The following is a 20,083-nucleotide window of genomic DNA, read 5'->3' on the forward strand; positions in this document are numbered from 1 at the left end:
AGCCTACTTAAAGGAACTCTTAGAGGCTTCTAGTACCTGTTGTCACAGAAAAGCCTGGCAGAAAACCACAACCTCAGCCTGGCATGAAGGGCTGTGAGCTTCCTGGAGGGCAGAGAGGAGGCGCACTTGGGTTCCCTCTCATTGCTGGGAGTTTAACACCTTTTCAAAATGGCTCTCCCATAAATAAGAAGCCAGGAGGTGGCAAAGCCCATCCCTGAGGATGCAGGACTCTGCGCCAGGAGGGCTGGACAGTCACAGAGAGAACTGTAGGCAGGTCATGCCAAACAGAACTGGATGCAGTACCTTCAGGGAACACACCTAGAGACCGCGAAGATTAAGGATTTGAATAACGTACTTTACAAGGCTAGTTATGGGATCTGTAAAAAACAAAAGAAAAGAAATAGACTGCCCCTTATTTTCCAGCACTCAACGAACATTTATTAAAATGTACATTAAACAACAAAGGAGGCCTCGAACGCCAAGAAGAAATACTTGTTCAGGTCACAGTTGTGACTACAATGCCATTGACCTCAACTAAGTGAAACACTCTTCTCTTCCTGGCCCCATAAACCCCTACTCATTCCCAAAGAGGAAGAATATCTAATACAAACAGCAAGAGCTGATTCTCTTCTAATCTTAAAAACCCAGTGTGGGCCCATCTGCTCTCAGGAAGGGAAGGCTCACTGTCAGCTTCCAGCTGCACATGATCAACAGATCAGGTGGGGCCTTCTAGAAGCCCAGCCACGTCTCATTCCACCTGCCTGTAGGACACGTAGATCAACTTGGTACCTCTGAGACTCGTTACTGGTAATTAAGGGGGAAGGGAGCAGAAACCTTCATTTTGACCTTTGATCCAAGTTCTATTCTCAAATATGCTTAATATCTGGCAGGGTAGTTTTCTAGAATTTGCCTGGCTTTGCATATATTTTTGTAAATAAACTTTAGAATCAGTTTGTGTAGTCTCCCAAACAAACACAGAAATAAAATCCTGGTAGAAATTTATTAGGATCTGGTCCCTCTAAATTTATAGGAGTCGTAGTGGCACAATGGCTAAAGCACTCAGCTGCCAATTGAAAGGTCAGCAGTTCAGATCCACCAGCAGCTCTGCAGCAGAAAAGACCTGGTGATCTGCTCCCGTAAAGATGTATAGCCTAGGAAACCTTATGGGACAGTTCCACTCTGTCCTGTAGTGTCACTATGTGTCAGAATCGACTTAACAACACACAACAACAATTATGTCTAAAGGAGCCCTGGTGGTACATGGTTAAGTGCTTGGCTGCTAACCAAAAGACGAGGTTCTAAAATACTCAGATACTTCACGGGAGAAAGGCCTGGCAATCTGCTTCTGTAAAGATTACAGCAAAGAAAACCCTGTGGGCCAGTTCTACCCTGTCACATGGGGTCACCACGAGTTGAAAATCGACTTGACACTACCTAACAACACAACAACAATCATGTCTAAGGGAGTCCCTGGGTGGCACAAATAGTTAAGCACTCAGCTACTAACTGAAAGGTTGGAGGCTTGAATCCACCAAAAGGTACCTCAGAAGAAAGGCCTGACAATCTATTTCCAAAAAATCAGTCATTGAAAACCCTATGGAGAGCAGCTCTACTCTGAAACACTTTGACTTAATGACAATTGACCTGGTTTTTCTTTCAAATCATGTCTAAGCATTTTCCGGGGGAGTTTTCCCAAACTTTTTGGATTTAAGAATCACTTTGGAGCCCTGGTGACATAGTGGTTAAGAGCTACGTCTGCTAAGCAAAAAGTCAACAGTTCAAAGCTATCAGGCGCTCCTTGGAAATTCTATGGGGCAGTTCTACTTTGTCCTATAGGGCTGCTATGAGTCAGAATCAACTCGATGGCAACAGGTTTTTCTGGTTTTTAAAGAGCTCTGGTGTTGAAATAGGAACCCTGGTGGCATAGTGGTTAAGAGCTACATCTGCTAACCAAAAGGTCGGCACTTTGAATCCACCAGTTGCTCTTTGGAAGCTCTATGGGCCATTTCCACTATGTCCTATAGGGTCGCTATGAGTTGGTATTGACTTGATGGCAATGGGTTTGATTTTTGGCTTTGGTGTCTCAACAGTTAAGTGTGCAGCTGTTCAGTGGGACAAAGACCTGGCCATCTGTCCCATAAAGATTACAACCTAGAAAACCCTAAGTGGCAGTTCTACTCTATCACATGGGTCTGAGTTGGAATCGACTCAACATTACCCAACAACAACAACAAAGAACTACGTGGAGTGCCTGGGAAGCAGATTTCTACTGAAATCAGATACTCCAGAAGTAGAGCCTGGTAATGTGCATTTTTAACAAGTGCCCCAGGTGATTTTTAAGACTGAGAGATTTCTTCCTAGACATGGCAGAATAGGGTAGTGAATGGATTTAGGTACCTAATTATGAACAACCAAAACAAAAACCCACAGAAAAAAGAGGTTGGGACAAGTTATCTTAGTTTTCCAGTTGTTAATTCTTGACCAACTGTTTTCCTGAAGATACCATACCACACATCAGTATTTACCATACAAAAACTATAGATAATTGAAACCAAAGCTGAGTACTGTTGACAGGGGAAATATCAGTGTTAACCGTAGACAAGTACTTCGCATATGTCATCAGTTATTTAGTCTGCTTTTCTAAATGCAGAAACCCTGGTGGCATAGTGATTAAGTGCTACGGCTGCTAACCAAAAGGTCGGCAGTTCGAATCCACCAGGCACTCCTTGGAAACTCTATGGGGCAGTTCTGCTCTGTCCTACAGGGTCGCTACGAGTTGGAATCAACTCGACGGCAACAAGTTTGGTTTGGTTTGGTTTCTAAATGGGGAACCCTGGTGGCACAGTGGTTAAAGAGTTCTGTTGCTAACCAAAAGGTTAGCAGTTCGAATCCACCAGCTGCTCCTTGGAAACCCTATGGGGCAGTTCTTCTCTGTCCTGTAGGGTTGCTACGAGTTGGAATCAACTAGACAGCAACAGGCTGTCTAAATGCAGTCTCCTCTGGTAGTAAACTAACAGGATTAGAGTCCTAGCCTCTACCCAAGATGGGGCTCAGACTTCTTTCTGGCCCTGAACTCTAGCAACTCAAAGGTTAAGTGGCCTGGCCACCTCCAATCTCTGGTCCTCTCCAGTGAAAATTAAATTCCATGCAGCAGGGACCACATCTGTCTTGTTTATGACAGTGCATCCCCACACTTAACCTGATGCTTGGAACAGGTGGGAACACAGGTAAACTTATAACAGGCGAAGGAAGGAAGGGGAAGGAGAGGGAAAGGAGCCAAGATGAAGAGAGAATGAAACCACAGTGGACCTTCGGCATTTTGAGCAGCCAGCATCCACTCTTCCTCCCCAGGATCCTCCCTTCTTAATGGGATGGTAACCCCAGGTAGCTATCTGCCATTCCAGAAGCCAAAGAGGGTCCCGGGGCTACCACCAAATCTTTCCTGTCAGTGCTACAGTATAGCCAAGGGGTGAGTGCATGGCAGAGCTTGACCAGTCAAGACTCCCTCTCCTGGGACTCAATCACTTCACATAGGGTTGAATGATTGGAGATCACTGCTGGGTGGAAAATGGAAATTCCTGCCACAGAAACCTGGAACTATCTAATTCCTGCCTGATCACGCCTAGTTCTTTGGTCCATCCCAAGAGCTGCCCTCATAGCCTTGTCACAAAGCCCCCATTTGCCTAACTTGGCCAGAATCAGTTTCTGTTGCTTGCATCAAAAATCGTAGCTGTTATAGAAAGAGAGAAAAAGAAAAGTGAAGGCAGTGCTTAGAAAAGAGGGGTAGCCAAGTACTAGACTCCCTCATACTGTTGACGATTATTCCATCTAGAGCTCAAAAGGAAGTTGTTCTCTAAAGACACATTTCAATTATGAATTTATGAGATGTTTACAAACTATAAAGCTAAATACTGCTATAGCAGGTGGTGAGACATTTAAGACCTTAGAAGTCTTGGAGGTTGAGGTAATATGTGGTCATGTAATTACTTAATGCAATTCCTATTTTTACTGCAGGAGGGATAACATATAGTAGTAATCCTCAATCCAGGTCCTCATGTGAAACATTAATGAATGGGCGGAATGACATTTCACAGGCCAGCTTTGCCAGGAGGTTCACAAGGCACCAATTAACAGGGATGCTACCAAACAGCTTTAAGGTAAACTTTGGCCTAGTTTAATTACACTTTAGAACAACGAAGCCACACTTAGAAGTCACAGTTCCGCTGAAACGCAAATATTCAGAATGTAAGTATCTTTTTCAGAAAAACTCAGCATTCAACAGGAACATTCTGCTTAGTTTTGTGGATGAGAATAAAAAGAGACGCGTCTTTAAAGTTCAACCTTTGGACTAAACAATTAGAGGACTAGAGTTGAGTTTGGAATGTGTGTATTCCAATACATTTAAATAGCAGTTGTCACTTTTCATTTTGCGGAGGGCAGATCTCAGGGAAAAAAGGAAAAAAAAAGTTATTAGATATATGCAGCTAATAAACTACATTTGATTAGCTCATGCCCCAAAGCCCAGGAGAGACAGTTTTTGGGAAAGCCAGACTTGACAATTAATTACAATCAGGGCAGCTATTCCCTGAAAGGTGTAAATTCTTCCTTTCTGTGTATCTCCCTCTCAGTAACTCAGTATCAACTCCTAGAATATTCAGCTAAGTGGCTGGAGCCACAATAAGATAAGATGGGGAGACTCTTCAAGAGGTTATAAGGACACTGTGTGTATCTAGTCCTTGACACTGGAAAATCAAGTCCAGAGAGGTAAGGAAAAATGTATCAGTGCCAGGAAGGAGGGCATGGAGTGATAGCCCCACAGTGGGAAAAAGCCCAGGAAAAAATAATAATTTGGCATTTTCACAGTGCTCTGAGTGAGAGCACGGCTGCCTCAACAATGTAAACAAAGAGCTTACATTTATTTAAATGTAGTAAAGAGCCTTGCCATGTATGAGAAATGAAGTTTTACACACATTTTCTCATTACAACCTTGAAGATAGATGAATTGAGTATGATTTTACTCATTTTATAGATGAAGAATTTGAAGTCTCGGTTAGGTGGCTTGCTACAGTCTTACTACAAGAAAATGGAGGAGTACAATTTGTGCCTTCTGACTTTTGGGAAAAAAGAAAGATGGCTAACTGACTGTGCTTCTAGATGAGGGAGGACAGGTTATGACTAGTCACGGAATAAGGAATGGAGGAAGCAGAGCAGGCTGAAGTCACTGAGTAAAGGAGGGACTCAACACAACACCACCTGCCTCAGCAGTTACCTATCCTCCTTCTCATCTATAGATGAAGAAACTGAGGCTCCAGGAGGCAAATTCCAGCTCTGAAATGTACTTGGCCAGCAACTGTGAGGAATCAGCAGAAGTTATAAAGCAATGCATGAGTGGGGTTTAGAAGCTTTACTGCATACTGTTCAAAACGTACAGTTTCCAATACATGCCTCTTGGAAAGCACACATTCTGGCCCTACACAGAACGGGGAGCTGTTCGCCTCACCTTCCTTATGGGAACCTCCTAATCCCTTCCCTAAATATGTGACCTGGGCCCAGTGACAAGGAGACGCAAGGAAGAGCCTTCTCCCTGCACCTGGAAATGAACCCAAAAAGTGGCTGCCAGGGCCCAATCTGCTCATGGCAGGTCTCTTCAGAGCATAGCAGCACAGATAAAATCAGCTGGTGTTGAGTCAATTCCAACTCATGGCGACCTCTTGTGGCTCAGAGTGGAACTGTGTTCCACAGGGTTTTCAATGGCTGATTTTTCAGAAAGTAGATTGCTAGGCCTTTCTCCCAAGGTGCCTCTGCTTAACCAAGCTGCTTAACCACTGAGCCACCAGGGCTCTTTATAGCACATAAAGGGTGATGGAAACCAGGGTCACAGCTCACAACAAGTGGACCAGAACAGTCCTCAGATCAGAACAAGATTGAGCTGGTGGATCAATAAATGCTTAAACACAATCTCTTTCAATGGTTTTCTAGCAAACTACAGAAGCCTCAGATTTTATATCCACAAAAAGACACAGTCCAGCTCTCTAAATTCAACCCTCAAAGACTACTGTAAAACTAGTTTTTTGGTTTGTTTTTACTTGAAGTATAATTTACTACAGTGAAATACACAGATGTTAAGGGCACTGTCTGATCATTCTGACAAATGTCCACACTTGTGTGACCTACACCCCTCTCATTACACAGAACATCTCTACCTCCCCAGAAAGTATCCTCATGCCCCTTCCCAGTCAATCCCCCTCCTCCATGCAGTCACTGATCTGACTTTCATCACCATAGATCAGTTGTGTCTACTCTAGAACTTCATATAAATGGTATCATACAGTATATGCCTTTTTAAAATGACTAGCTTAATTTATTTGGCTGTTGTGTTATGAGTATTCAATCATTTACAAATTCATGTTATAAACATTTAGCATTTAAGTAACTGTTTCTTTTCTATTTGTTTCAATTTTTATGCTACAGTAAGTTAAGAGTGCCACCCAACTAGGGAATCCTAGAATTGGAAGACACATGCTCATTAAAGTCTGCTCCAACCCCAAAATTTAAAGCATAAATTGTCAAACAAATAGTTGTTTCAGTAACTTTTTTGTTAAAATGGCTAAATAGCTTTTTAAATGAAGGAGCATGTTTTCAGAGAAGCTTCATGGGGCCAATTAGTTTCCCTCAAGAAGTATTTATTAAAATTATTTTTGAAAAAATTTAAAATCACAGAGGGTTATAACACAAAGAAATTAAACAGTCCCAACTCATACTACTCCGAATTGATTACTGTTTTCAATTGTTACATTTCCTAGGCTTTTCCTCCTTATGGTTTCAAGGAAAGTAGCTCCTCTGCCTAATTCTGGGTCAGACTAGTACACAGATTCCAGGTTCCACAGCTTCACTCAGGACCAAAATCCTTCCAGTTCTGTGTTGGTCTCTTTCAGTGGCTTCAATAATAAGACATTCCCAACTACTCTCAGGAGAGATCGAAGTCGTTGCAGCTTCTTCCTCTACCTTCCTGTCACTTCTCCCTTTTGTGGTAAAAGAATAAATCTGAAAGCACTTACACTGAAACAAATATACTGAATTTACATGCTAGTCACTTTCCATTCTATCATTACGAAGAAAACCCACGAGCCAGGCACTGTATAGCACATTAACCTCTAAGCCTCAGTGTCACCAACTATAAAGTGTGAATACCAACTGCACCTACCTCACAGTTACCGTTAAGACATCAAAGATGTAACATATGCAAAGCACTTCGTGCAGTGTTTCATAATAGGAAGCAATAAAGTTACTAAAGCTGTTGTTATTATTCCGAGAAGGGGCTGAAGGACAGAAAAGGCATTCAGGCAAGAAAACACATGAAGTAAATCTGGGAGGACAATAAGCAGCACAGCTCGACTGGAGCATGAGGTGGTTAAAATGAGACTAATGGAGATAAAAATGGAAAGGTTGGTGGAGCCAGACCAAGGGTATCCTTAACTGGCAGGCTAAGCAGTTCTGGGGCCCTGGAAAATGAGAAGTCAGGCCTCAATACCTTGGTGCCAGCAACACTCCCCAGATCTGATTATCAAAGCAGCAGGGATGGAGGAGACCTCCAAGAAGAAAGAGAAATCCCAAGAAGGGCTGAGCTGGGTATTAAAAGAAGCAAGGGTAACATGCATTTACAACAATGGAAGAAACAAAGGAGAAGCAAAACGTTTGAAGGAAGAGCAAAAAAGTATTACAGATGTTGGAGGGGAACATTTCAAGAAGGAGTCCGTGGTCAACTGCAAAGGCCATAAAGAAGCTAAAAAGAATATACACTGATTTTTTAAAACCTCTAAATTGGGTCACTGCTGATCTCAAAGAGAACAGTTTATACTGATGGGAGATGTTATTGGAGTGGTGACAAAGGAGGGGGGATTAGCTACACCAAGGGACCTGCAGACAGTGGGTTATGCACAGGCGAGGAAGAGAGGGAGATGGCGCACAATAAAGTAGGACCTGGGCTGGGAACACGAGGGGTGGGGGGGGTGGGGCATGAGACCCCTGAAACCTGAGAGGTTTCGAAAAGCTGAGGCAGAGTGTGGGAACTCTGAGTTCATTTGTATGTCTGCCACAGAAAACTGGCACAGGTACTAGAGAGGTTTTTAGGAGGTTAGAGATTAGGAATTCAACCAAATGCCCAGGTTAATGTCAGTGGGCAGCGGACGCTGTGAGCAGAGCCTTGTTATTAGTTACTTCCCTGTCAAAATGCCAGATGTGGCAAAACTGCTGCATGCTTCCTTCTAAAATCTGCAAAGGACAAGCTGAAAATGCTTTTGCAGACAGGAAACATGGGTCAGCTGCCTGCTGGGACCTGCACGTGTTACTATCTACTCTTCACAATTGTTTTCAGTAACTACAAACCTTCCTCTCTGCCATTCCTTGCTGAAAATGTCCATGGTTACCCTGATGTCCCATTTACACCAGTGAAGGTTCATCATGGTTCTGAAACTTCAAGCGGATACCACACTTTTTACCAAGAGCTTCTCCTTTACCTGTATTTATTTATTTTGTTTTATTAGTTTGTGTATCTACATAGAAGTTCCCAAAATAGTTTTTACAAAGGTATTTCTTTAAGTTGTAATCATTTGAAGCACTGCATCCCTTCTCTCACTTCAAATTCTACCATAAACTCTGCCCCATGTTAGTAAGCAATCTTTATAATCTATCATTTTAATCCATTATTTTTAAAGACTGCATCAGGCAGATTCACTACATTCTACTTCATCATATCGCTATGGTTGAAAACACAGGTGAGTTCCAAATTTTCACTATTGTTAGTAATGCCCCAAGCTGGCTGTTTTCTAGACCATAATATTTCTGACAGTGACATTATTATTCTCCCAGTAGGCCTGGAATCTCTTCTTCATTCTCAGGTAGTTTGTTTTTAGTTATTGCTACCAAATGGGTTTCTTTACATTACTGATGGTATATAGGAATGCTACTGATTTCATATTTACTTTGTACTTGCCCTCTTTCCTGAAGTCATTTATTTTAATACAGGTTCAGCTGTTTTCCTTCAGTTCTAGATATATAATCTACGATTAATAATAAACTTGTTTTTCCCTTACCTAATTTTGGTTTGTGTTTTATTGCATCGGTCAAAGCTTTATAAATCATAAAAGTGGTAACAACTGAGAACATTCTAGTCTAGTGTGTAAAGTTGTTGATTTGAATGATATTTGTCATCTTGTTAAGGAATTATTTCTATTTAGGTTTTGGGTTTTTAATTTCTTTTTCAATATCAATTTGGATAATTACATAGCTTTATTTATCTATAGGGTCACTATGAGTCGGAATCAACCCGACAGTAACAGGTTCTGGTTTTTGGTTTATTTATCCCCTTAAGAATCCCTGGGTGGCACAAATGGTTAAGTGCTCGATGACTAGCCAGAAAGTTGGCGGTTTGAGCCCACCCAGAAGCACCTCGGAAGACAGGCCTGGTGATTTGCTTCTGAAAAGCTGCAGTTCTGAAAACCCTATGGAGCAGTTCTACTCCATGCACATGGGGTTGCAATGAGGTGGAACTGACTTGACAGCAACTAACAATAACACCACCAACTTATACTACTAATATATTAATATGAGCTGTTCTGAAATTCTTGTGACAAATTCTGCCTTTTTATTGGCTAACACTTATTTATATTTTTTACACCCATACTCACAAGAAAGGTTGGTCTATATCTTTGTTGTCCTATATAGTAACCACTAGCCACATGTGGCTTTTCAGCACCTGAAGTGTGGCTAGTCTAAATTGACAGGCGCTGTAAGTGTAAAACACACACCGGATTTCTAAAACTTAGTATGAAAATTAAAACGTAAAATATCTTAATATTTTATGTTGATTAGAGGCTCAGATGATGATATATTAAGTATACTGGGTTAAATAAAATCTATTATTACAATTAATTTCACCTGTTCCTTTTACTTTTTAAATGTAAAACTTTAAAATTATATATGTGGCTTGCCTTATACACCTACTGGCAGGGCTAGTCTATTATTTTCTCTTTACAAAGCATCTCTGCTAAGTTTTTCTATCAAAGTTGGATTTGCTTCACAGAATCCAGACAACTGAGTTGTGCGTGATCTTCCACAATGTGGAACATTTGCTATAGAATAGGGCTTTGACGGCTTGAAAGCACTCACTCAGATTCTACTCCCTCTTACCCCAGTTTTTGAGAATTTTCTAAGTTACCAGTCTACTCCGATATTCCTTTATAAAGATAATGCCTTTAACCGGCACTGTTAGAATTGGATAGCCAAAATTAAATACAGATTCAATCAAAGATTCAGATAGCATTTCAGATCTTAGTATAGAAAAGCTACAAATGTCCTTCAATTCCTCACTTGTTTCTATTAACACTGTAACAAGCAGATTTTAGGGTTACGTGACGATTCTCCTCCTTACACCAAGGTATGGCTACTACACCTTTGTGTCTATGCTTATGACTATAATAAAATGTTCACGCTGCTTTTCTTCTCACCAGAAAAACACGCTGTCTTATATTTTCACTCTGAGACCAAATCTATTTATACATCTTTCTATTTATATATAAAATTCCAGATGATATACTAGCCCACACCAATAACAAGCCCATTTAGAGAGTGAGAAAGAAGTGTTTCAAGGCTGCAGAGAAGAGGTATAAGCTGTACACTTCCTCTGACAACTGAGGTGTCTTGTTTCAACAGGCTGGGGTGGGAGTGGGGGGTCAGCCCAGGGTCCACGCATGAGGGCCTAAAATGTCACACAGCAAGCACCTGTACCAGTCACCAGTTGCCCCCGGTGTGTCAGAGTAGAAGTGTACTCCTCCATAGGGTTTTCAATGGCTGATTTTCTGGAAGTAGAGTACCAGGCCTTTCTTCTGAAGTGCCTCTGGGTGGACTCAAACTGTCAACCTTTCGGTTAGCAGCTGAACGGGTTAACTGTTTGGACCACCCAGGGATTCCATAGCAAGCACAGGCATGGATAAAGTCCGATAGCCCATATCCCCAAAGCTATTACGCCAGTCTTTTCTTCTTTTTTTAATGTCAGATTGATAACCACCTGGGCTACCTGGGTTGTACTCTCAGCTCCACACTTACTACTAGCTGAGTGGGCTTGGTCAAGTTGCTTAATCACTCAGTGCCTCAATTTCTTCATCTGTAAAGTGGGGAAGATAAAAAGATCTATTTCAGAATGTGAGAACGAGTTAGGGTTGTCAAAGTCTAGATATAGCGCCTGGCACATAGTAAGCATCCAACAAATGTATACCATGAAAATAATAGTGTGCACTCCCATGTCATTAGCTTCTATCAAGTGCTGACTGTGTGATCACTAATTAGCAAAGATGCATCCACTAACTGGAAGCTTGGCATCTACTAATCAGTGGCTTGTCATCCATGGGACCAGTCATCATCAATTAAGGAACAGCCAACTATCCATTCATTAATACAAAAACAAATACTGGGTCATTCTGACATTGCTAAATCATTCACATAACCATCAATAAAGGCTGAGGAAATTCAGGCTGTACTCAATACCTCAGACAAAGTAATCGTCATTGAGACAGTCCCTGGGGACTGTTTTCCAAGAGATGCAAAGGAATTCCAGTCCCTTCTCTGGTGCTTTCCATCCATTGCACCTTATGCAGCTGCCTGTGGCTCTCCCCTTCCAGGCTCAATCCCACTGTCTCAGCTCAATCCAGGGCTGGATGACTGCGGTCATTGTGTCAGAATGGAGGGTAGAAGGCAGCTCACACCTGCTTTCCAATCCTAGCTTTATCTGCAGAGCTGGAGCCTCTGCCCACTCCTATTGATACCTATCTGATTTTCCCTCTGGAATCTCTACCATTCACCCCTAACCCGATGCTTCTTAAAAGTCAAAACCCAAATACAAAATCATTTTCACCCATGAGACCTTTGTCTTTCTAAATGGAATTGGGAAAGGGAGAGAGTAGAATTGTAAGGAAAAGTAAACGCCATGAGAAAATCTCAAAATGGCAGTGTATTGACTTTGGGGATAAAAAACAGGGAAGAAGCTGTAAAACCTTGTATAGTTGGCAGGGGAGGAGAGAAACTCTAGTCACAAAGAACATGGGAAGATGGTAGAAAGGAAAGCAGGCAAGGTAGTGCATGGGAACGAAAGAAGAAGGAAGAGATAACCTGGGATTTACCAGAGCAAGAGCTGCCTCCTCTGCCTCTACTTTCTCCTTTTCCATATATCAGGAGCCCTGACTAAATCTTCACCCCACTCGCTCTCTGTCAAGCTCTTTCCCAAGGACATAAAAAAAAAAAGACATGAAGGTGGTAAAATCTGCAACCCCACTGATCAGAAAGTGGAGGAGGTGAGGAAAGTGAAGAGTCCTAACTCCACCTGCCAGGTCTACATCAGCAGGCAATGCTTTCCTGGCATTGTAAGTTAGAAATCTGAATTCCGTTCTCAACAGAAACATCGGCGTATATGGTAACAAGGGACCACAAGTTACAGGAGAAGCTAAGACATAAGCTTTTGCAGTCTGGCCTGGAAAACTACTCAGAATGCATTTAACTTTTCAATTCTTTTAAATGGGAAATGCATTCTGGTATTCTAAAGAAGCTCAAACTAACTTCTGAAATAGCAAGCAAATTAGAAGCTCTCTACATACATGCTCTTATGTACTAAGTAATATGCAAGTACGATTACATAAAAAAAGTCAAGAAATTTGAAAAGGATTTGAGAAAATATTATTCCCCTACCAAGGAAAGTTAATTAACCATGTAAAAAATATATAAATAACAAGTCCCAGCACTCTGAGGACAGAAAAAAATCCATGGGAATGGTACTTAGGAGTAGTTTTAATGAAATCAGACTTCTCCTGGGCCCTCAAAATCCCTTACGTCTCCAAAACAACAGGAATGCTTCATGTTTTTAGACAAGGCAAAAAATTCTCATCCCAGCCCACTAGCTCTATAAAACACAAAAACGTTCTCATATTTATCATTTAGTTTTTGTTTTACGGTTGTTTTAAAATCAATAAGTGATCTAGGACCAGCATTCAGTTTTCAAGACCCAATATTTGTTTAGTATACAAGGTTGTCTCTCCTTTGAAAAAAAAAAATCAGGCCATTTTTTTCCTTCACACTATTTTTCTCTAGGTTTTCATTTTTCTTTAGTAAAAATCAGTTTTCATTTCAGATATTTTTATTTCAAATAGTTGGTCCATCAGTCTTACTATAAACCACAAACTTTATTCAAAAGTTACTCGATCTTACCTGTGACAATGTTTTCACTTTTTCCACTAAATTATTTGGCAAAAAGTTTACCAACAGGTATGCTTGCTATCCCATGACAGAAAACACAGGAAGACAGCAGGGAGGAAAAGCTGTAGTTACTGATGTCTTGGGTTTGGCATTAGCTACTAAGCCTGGCTTCAATTATAAAACAAAATTACCTTCGTCTGTTCACTGTCTGGGTCTTCAAGCCAAGCGTAAGGGTCACAAACTTTATGCCCATGATAATCCTGTACCTGCAAAAGGCAAAATGAGATATTAGATAATTAATGCCTGTAATGGATTGACCTGTGTCCCCCCAAAATATCTGTCAACTTGGCTAGTCCACGATTCCCAGTATTGTGTGATTGTCCATCATTTGTCATCTGATGTGATTTTCCTATTGCTGTAAATCCTATCTCTATGATATTGATAAAATGGGATTAGTAGCAGCTGTGTTAATGAGGTAGGACTCAATCTACAAGACTGGATTGTGTCTTGAGCCAATCTTTTGAGATGTAAAAGAGAGAAGCAAACAGAGAGACATGTGGACCTAATACCACCAAGAAACAAGAGCCAGGAGAACAGCGTGTCCTTTGGACCTGGGGTCCCTGTGCTGAAAAGCTCCTCAACTGGGGAAGACCAATGACAAGGACTTCCCCCAGAGCCAACAGGGAAAGTAAGCCTTCCCCTGGAGCTGGTGCCCTGAATTCAGACTTCTAGCCTACTGGACTGAGAATAAACTTGTTTGCTGAAGCCTTCACTTGTAGTATTTCTGTTACAGCAGCACTAGATGACTAAGACAGTGCCTAACCCCAATTAAAATTAATGTTTTTTTTTAATGTGCTGGAGAAACAGGAAAGGGTCAGACAAAAATGCCCCAGTTGGCTCACTGGCAATGTGTCTGCCCAAATTACCACACGAACCAAAGTTGGCAGGTTCTCAAAGGTGGCAAGCCACCCTTCATGAAAAGAATGTTTTAGCTGGAGAGGGAAGAAAGATGAAAGGTCAAAATAGGCAACTGCTCTGTATGTACAATACAAAACAAAGACTTGCCGCTGTGCTAAAGAAATTGGAAAGTGTGTTGTCAGCGGCAAGCACAGAATTCTACAATGCAGTAGGGATGCAAGAAGGGCACGATTGTGAGGGAACCACCACATGCGTTCATTTTCCCGTTCTTTCTGAGCTTATTCATGATTAGAAAATCTCCCTACGATGTATCATAGGATCACTTTCTGTTTAAACTGCCAAAAAGCAAGTTATTAATGTGTAGTGTACTTCTAAATGACACCAGCTGAAAACCCGGATTTAAGCTCAAAGAAAAAACATCTTCCTCTTTGTGGACTGTTATGAAATGCTTTCTTTTTTTACAAAAAGGAAGCATAAAAGCATCACCCACTCTGACTACCCCAATATTTGAAGGAATAAAATTGTTTAGTGTAAACAAAGCACAACTATGAGGGAGCTTTCGGGAGCTTCCGCCCCAGGCTGATCATCGAACCACCTGACAGCTTCTGGAAAGCACCAATTCCTGGGTTCTGGCCCCAGAGACTGGTTGATTGAGTCTGAGGGAGAAACTGGGACCAGCTTTTCACTACTCCCAGGTGATTATTCCTAAAGAAATTACTCCAAAGTAAAAATTATTACAAAACCTCTCCCTCTCATACTATCAAAACTATTCTAATGACTTGGAACCACATTGACAACTCTTGCCTGTCAAGTCTCTCTGAATAACTTAATATTCAGGTTAAGGCTTCTCGTAAGAGGTTGTTGGGAAGACTACCTGTACCTCAAATGAATTTTTCATCTGTCTCCTCTTTGCTTTGTTCAATAATACCAGAAGACGAGGGCTATTTCCAGAGGAAAGAAAACACTCTCCCGGAAGAGGAAAACCTGAACGTTGTCTCTCACCCACAACCACTGCTGTCGAGTAGGTTCCAACTCATAGTGACCCTACAGAACAGGGCAGAACCACCCCCCCCCCCATGGTTTCCAAGGCTGTATATCTTTACAGAAGCACACTGCCACATCTTTCTCTCATGGAGCAGCTGGTAGACTCAAATAGCTGACCTTCTGGTTGGCAGAGAGTGCTTTTACCAATATGCCACTGTGCCACCAGGGCTCCTGTACGCTGTTTTCATTGCTGGTCAAGGCTCCAATGTGGGTGCTGGTCAGGCGAGAATCATCTCCCTTTGCCTAAAATGCCAGGCTTTCTGAAAAGGGTCTGCACCTGTCCACATCTGGTGCCAGGTGAGAGAACACCTGGGGAAATGAACAACTGGAAAAACAGGACAGTTACACTGGAACTCCCTAGAATTGTTCTCATTGGACAACTGACAAACAAGAAGCAAGGGAAATGAAACTAGGCTGAAACTTCTCCCAATGGGTCTTCATAAAATTACCAAATTTTGATCCTTACCTTAAGTTTTAGCTGATAATACTGAATGAAAACTTTTTATATTTTCTTCTCATCCACAATGGAGCCCTGGTGGTACAGTGCGTAAGAGCTCATGCTACTAACCACAAGGTTGGCAGTTCGAATCCACCAGCCACTCTTTGGAAACTCCATGGGGCAGATGTACTCTGTCCTGTGGAGTCGCTATGAGTTGGAATCGACTCAACGGCAACAGGCTTGGTTTCGGGTTCTCATCCACAAGTCTTTTGTATTGTCATACCTTCAAGTGGTTACAAAATATGCTTAAAATAACAATCTTCTCCCTAGCAACAGATATCATAAAAATGTTAAGATGTAAAGTGTCTTTCATTCTAACATTTTTAACATTGATGGCAAGCACAAGATTGGGCCCAGGGCCATATCTTGTTCAGAGCCAGAGCTGGAACTAAAACAATTTGCCAACTGCTTTCCCCAAATATTCCTGTAGTGGGAACAAGTCAGACACTCCTGGATTGTGATGTTCGTAAAACTCAAAGAGGCATATCCAGAAACTTAACTTTTCAAAAGGAAGCAGAAAAGATTAACTGAAATCACTACAATTATATGAATAAGTGAAACCAAAAAAGACAAACCCAGTGCCATCGAGTCGATTTCGACTCATAGCGACCCTACAGGACAGAGTAGAACTGCCCCATAGAGTTTCCAAGGCAGATTCCAACTGCCGACCCTTTGGTTAGCAGCCGTAACACTTAACCACTGTGCCACCAGGGTTTGCATTAATAAGTGAAGGCACTGCCAAATGCTATACCCAAAGTGATGAACATTTACTGAATAGCCACATTTTGCCCAATGCTTTAAGACAACCTTATAAGAAACCAAAACCAAACCAGTTGCCATTGAGTTGGTTCAGGCTCTTGGCAACTCCATGTGTGCTGGAGTAAAGCTGTGCTCCACGAGGTTTTCAATGGCTGATTTTTCGGAAGTAGATTGCTGGGTATTTCTTCCAAGCCACCTCACAGTGGGCTTGAACTTCCAAACTTTAGGTTAGCAGCTGAGCATGTTAACAGTTTGCACCACATAGGAACTCCTAACCTTATAAAAGGATTGTTGGTATTTCCATATTAGATTAGGAAATGCAACTCAGATTAACAAAGGTAAAGGCCAATAGATCTGCTTACTCAGAGACCCTGGAGAATAGATATTCATCCACATTATCTCATCTGATTATCACTGTGGGATTAGTACTAACTTATTTTCCAGATAAGGAAACTGACAAAAGCTATGGACAAAAGTTAGAGTTAATAAGAGGTAGGGCTGTACCCCACCTGCAGCTAATCCCAAAGCTTGTGGACTTGACCTCGTACGAGATCTCTCGATTCCAACTCACAGCGACCCTATAAGACAGAGCAGAACTGTCCCATAGAGTTTCCAAGGAGCACCTGGTAGACTCTAACCGCCAACCTTTTGGTTAGCAGCCACAGCACTTAACCACTACACCACTTGAATTTCCTGACAGCAACATTCTCAGGGGATGGTCAATGGGCTTACACAGGAAGTGTCATGGCTTCCAATTTTCTGCCCAATAGGGTAGAGATCCACCCAAAGGGTTTCATGGTCTAACCCCACAGTTCATCAGGAGACTGCTGAGCATGTGGCTGAAATATGCTCAAGTGGGAGAGACAGGGAGCTACAGCAATCTCCAGCACGTGCTGGAGGAAAAACAAACCCATCCCAGAAATCAAAAGCTACAGTATGAGCAAATGCATAAGTCAACTCTTAGGCTTAGTTCTCAGGATCCTGAAGCAGGAAATAGATACCCCATGTTGGCTGTCAATGCTGAGATGAGTACACTGTGCTATCTACAGAAAAGGATCCTGGCTGGACTAGAGCTACATTCCCTCGGCCATGCTGGCTTAGGGTTATCACAAGCTCTTTGGTTAGAAGGAACAAGAGAATACTAAAATCCACAGAATACCCTTCAGAGTTAATGTGGTGCGAACAGTTAAGCACTTGACTACTGGTCAAAACGTTGGTGGTTTGAACCTATCCAGAGGCACCTCAGAAGACAGGACTGGTGATCAGCTTCTGGAAGGTCACAGTCTTAAAAACCCCATGGAGCAGTTCTACTCTGCACACGTGGGGTCACCATGAGTCGGAATCTGCTCGACGGCAACTAACCACCACTACCTTTTTGATGTCTTCATAAAATCCCTACTCAACACTTACAGGAATTGTTGAACATATAAAAAAATGAACTACAGGATTCTGTCTGCCTCCGAAAAGGGTCTGCATCTACCCAGAAGGGGGGAAAACTAAGCAAGCAACAATCCTTCCCCCCAAAACAAGACAAAAACTAAAGTTGCACTTACTAAACTACATAATGGGTAGTTCTTTGTATTTGTATCTATCCTGAAAACTCTAAATTCCTGAAGGCCCAAGCCAAGGTATTCATGTGTCTTCTCATTACTAAAGGCTGGCCTGCTGCTGACCTAGACTGTCATGTGACTGAATGAACGATGCTATTCTCACTGCACAAGGTGATGTCAATGGTCAGACCTAATATTTCATATATGAGAAGGAAGACATAACAGGTAAGTGATCTGCTAAAGGTCACCCGGCTAGTGAGTGGCAAAACCAGAACTAGCACTCAGATCTACTTACTTAGTCTATCCTCTTTGCCATTCCAGCAGGATCGCTTTAGTCCCCCAGACAAAGGAAACAACCCTTTTGAACCACAGGAATAGGGCTTCTTGGGCAGCTAGGGTAAATTTAATAAGCAAAGAGCCAAACAGACTGAGAAAACGTGGTTACCAGATGGTCACTGGTCAAAGAACCATGAATGCATCAGTGCCACTTGGAAATCTTAATTTAAAACAATATGTCCTTTACGCCAAAGCCTCAGCACTCTTTACCCTCAAGTGAGATGTGCTTCAAAGTACAGACTTTCTGGCATAGATTGGGTCAAAGTAAACAGAAAAAATTAAAAGCATAGAATACAAAATATTTTTATTCTAATTCCATTTTAAGTCATCCGAGAATTTTGGCTACTAAGTAAGAAAATCATGCCTGCAACTTTTGGATTCAATCCAGTTCTTAAGATGCCAAATTAAGTTTTACTCCTAAAAGGTGTATGCTCTGCGTTCCACCCCCTGGACGTCAATGGTCATCTGAGTTCATCCGCAGCTTAGGTAAATGATGGTTAGCCCGTCTACTAGGTAAAACTCATCCTGAAAAAGGCCAACCCCTCTCTCTCCTAAGGCCTCCCCTCATTCCCTAACAACTCCTCTTCTTGATTAAGAAACCTGGATTAGCACTACAGTGTAACTACTCTGCTTTCATCTGCATCCCCAGCGCCCCTCGTCCAGCACCGGACAGGGGCAGAGCAGGCGCTTAATAAACGTTTTAAAATGGAATGGATGAACCTCAACGCTAAGCACTTTAAAATTAGAACTTTTAAAAGTTTGGTTGTTTTAAAATTTAAATCATCTACACACACACACACACACACCGTTACACACACTTCCTCCCACCACTGTATTTATGTAAGAGCCTCCACCAGTCAAAAAGCAATGACACCTTCTGTCTCCCCACTCCCTTTAGACACCCATTCCTACCCGGGCGTCTGCCCTTGACCTCATCGATTTTTAGGAAGCGGCCAGGGGCACGGCTGACCACTGGCTCCGCCGTCAGCAGGTGACCGCCACCCGGGCCCCCGTGGCTCGGGAGGAACCCCGCGCCCCCGGCCCGTTTCTCGCAAACAAAGGCCGAGGGGGAGGGGAGGTAGCGCAGGGGGAGAGGGGCTGCGGGAAGAGGAGCTGCAGGCGGCGGCAGGAGAGGCAGACGCGGCCCCGGCGGCAGGGAGCAGGGTGGGCGCAGGGAGGGCTACTCACCACTGTCTCGTCGCGGTACACGTCGGGGTACTGAAAGGACAGCATGGCTGGGTACCGGCAGGGGCAGCGTGGCGGGCGCGGGGCTCCGGGACGGACGTGAGCGGAGCGGGCTGGCCGCGGGGCGAGGCTGGGACGCGAACGGGGACCGAGCGGACGGCGGCGCGTGGACGGGTCTTGGTCAGGGCTCCCACTACTGGACCGGCGGCGCCTCGGCGAGGACGTGCGGAAAGCAGGAAGCAGCTGTCGGCTAGGAGCCCCTCCCCGGCGGGCGGGCCCAGCGGCGCCGGCGGCGGCGGCAAGAGGGCGCGGGTTGTGCGGTGCGTGCGCCAAGCCGGGCGCACAGCTCCCTCTGCAGGAGCGCCGGCCGGGCCGGGCCGAGCCGCCGGGACAGGAGGAGGGCTACACCGGAAGCGCGCGGCACCCACGCAAGGCCTGCTGGCACCCGCTCTCGCCGGCCGGGCCACCGCGCCGTGGACGGTGGTACACGCCGGATACGGCGTCCGGGGCCACCGCACGGGCACACTTTGAACACCTAGGCCAGTGTGGCCTA

General features: G+C 43.2%; 1 protein-coding gene across 3 annotated transcripts in view; it reads right to left on the minus strand.

The window, feature by feature from the left end:
* Positions 1 to 19,669, minus strand: part of PREP (prolyl endopeptidase) — a 142,644-nt gene extending 122,975 nt beyond the window's left edge. Inside the window, exons 1-2 of one of the 3 annotated variants that reach the window (XM_064289275.1) lie at positions 19,534 to 19,669; positions 13,431 to 13,505 (exon numbers count right to left, since the gene is read on the minus strand). In XM_064289275.1, coding sequence (XP_064145345.1) covers positions 13,431 to 13,505; positions 19,534 to 19,578 — 120 coding nt within the window. In that variant the 5' untranslated portion in view covers positions 19,579 to 19,669. Of the gene's footprint in view, positions 1 to 11,103; positions 11,162 to 13,430; positions 15,642 to 19,533 lie in introns of those variants that run through there. The other 2 variants (XM_064289276.1, XM_064289278.1) reach the window with 2 other exon arrangements.
* Positions 19,670 to 20,083: the final 414 nt, after the last annotated feature.

Source organism: Loxodonta africana, chromosome 1, assembly GCF_030014295.1.
Source record: "Loxodonta africana isolate mLoxAfr1 chromosome 1, mLoxAfr1.hap2, whole genome shotgun sequence".
Lineage (NCBI taxonomy): Eukaryota > Metazoa > Chordata > Mammalia > Proboscidea > Elephantidae > Loxodonta > Loxodonta africana.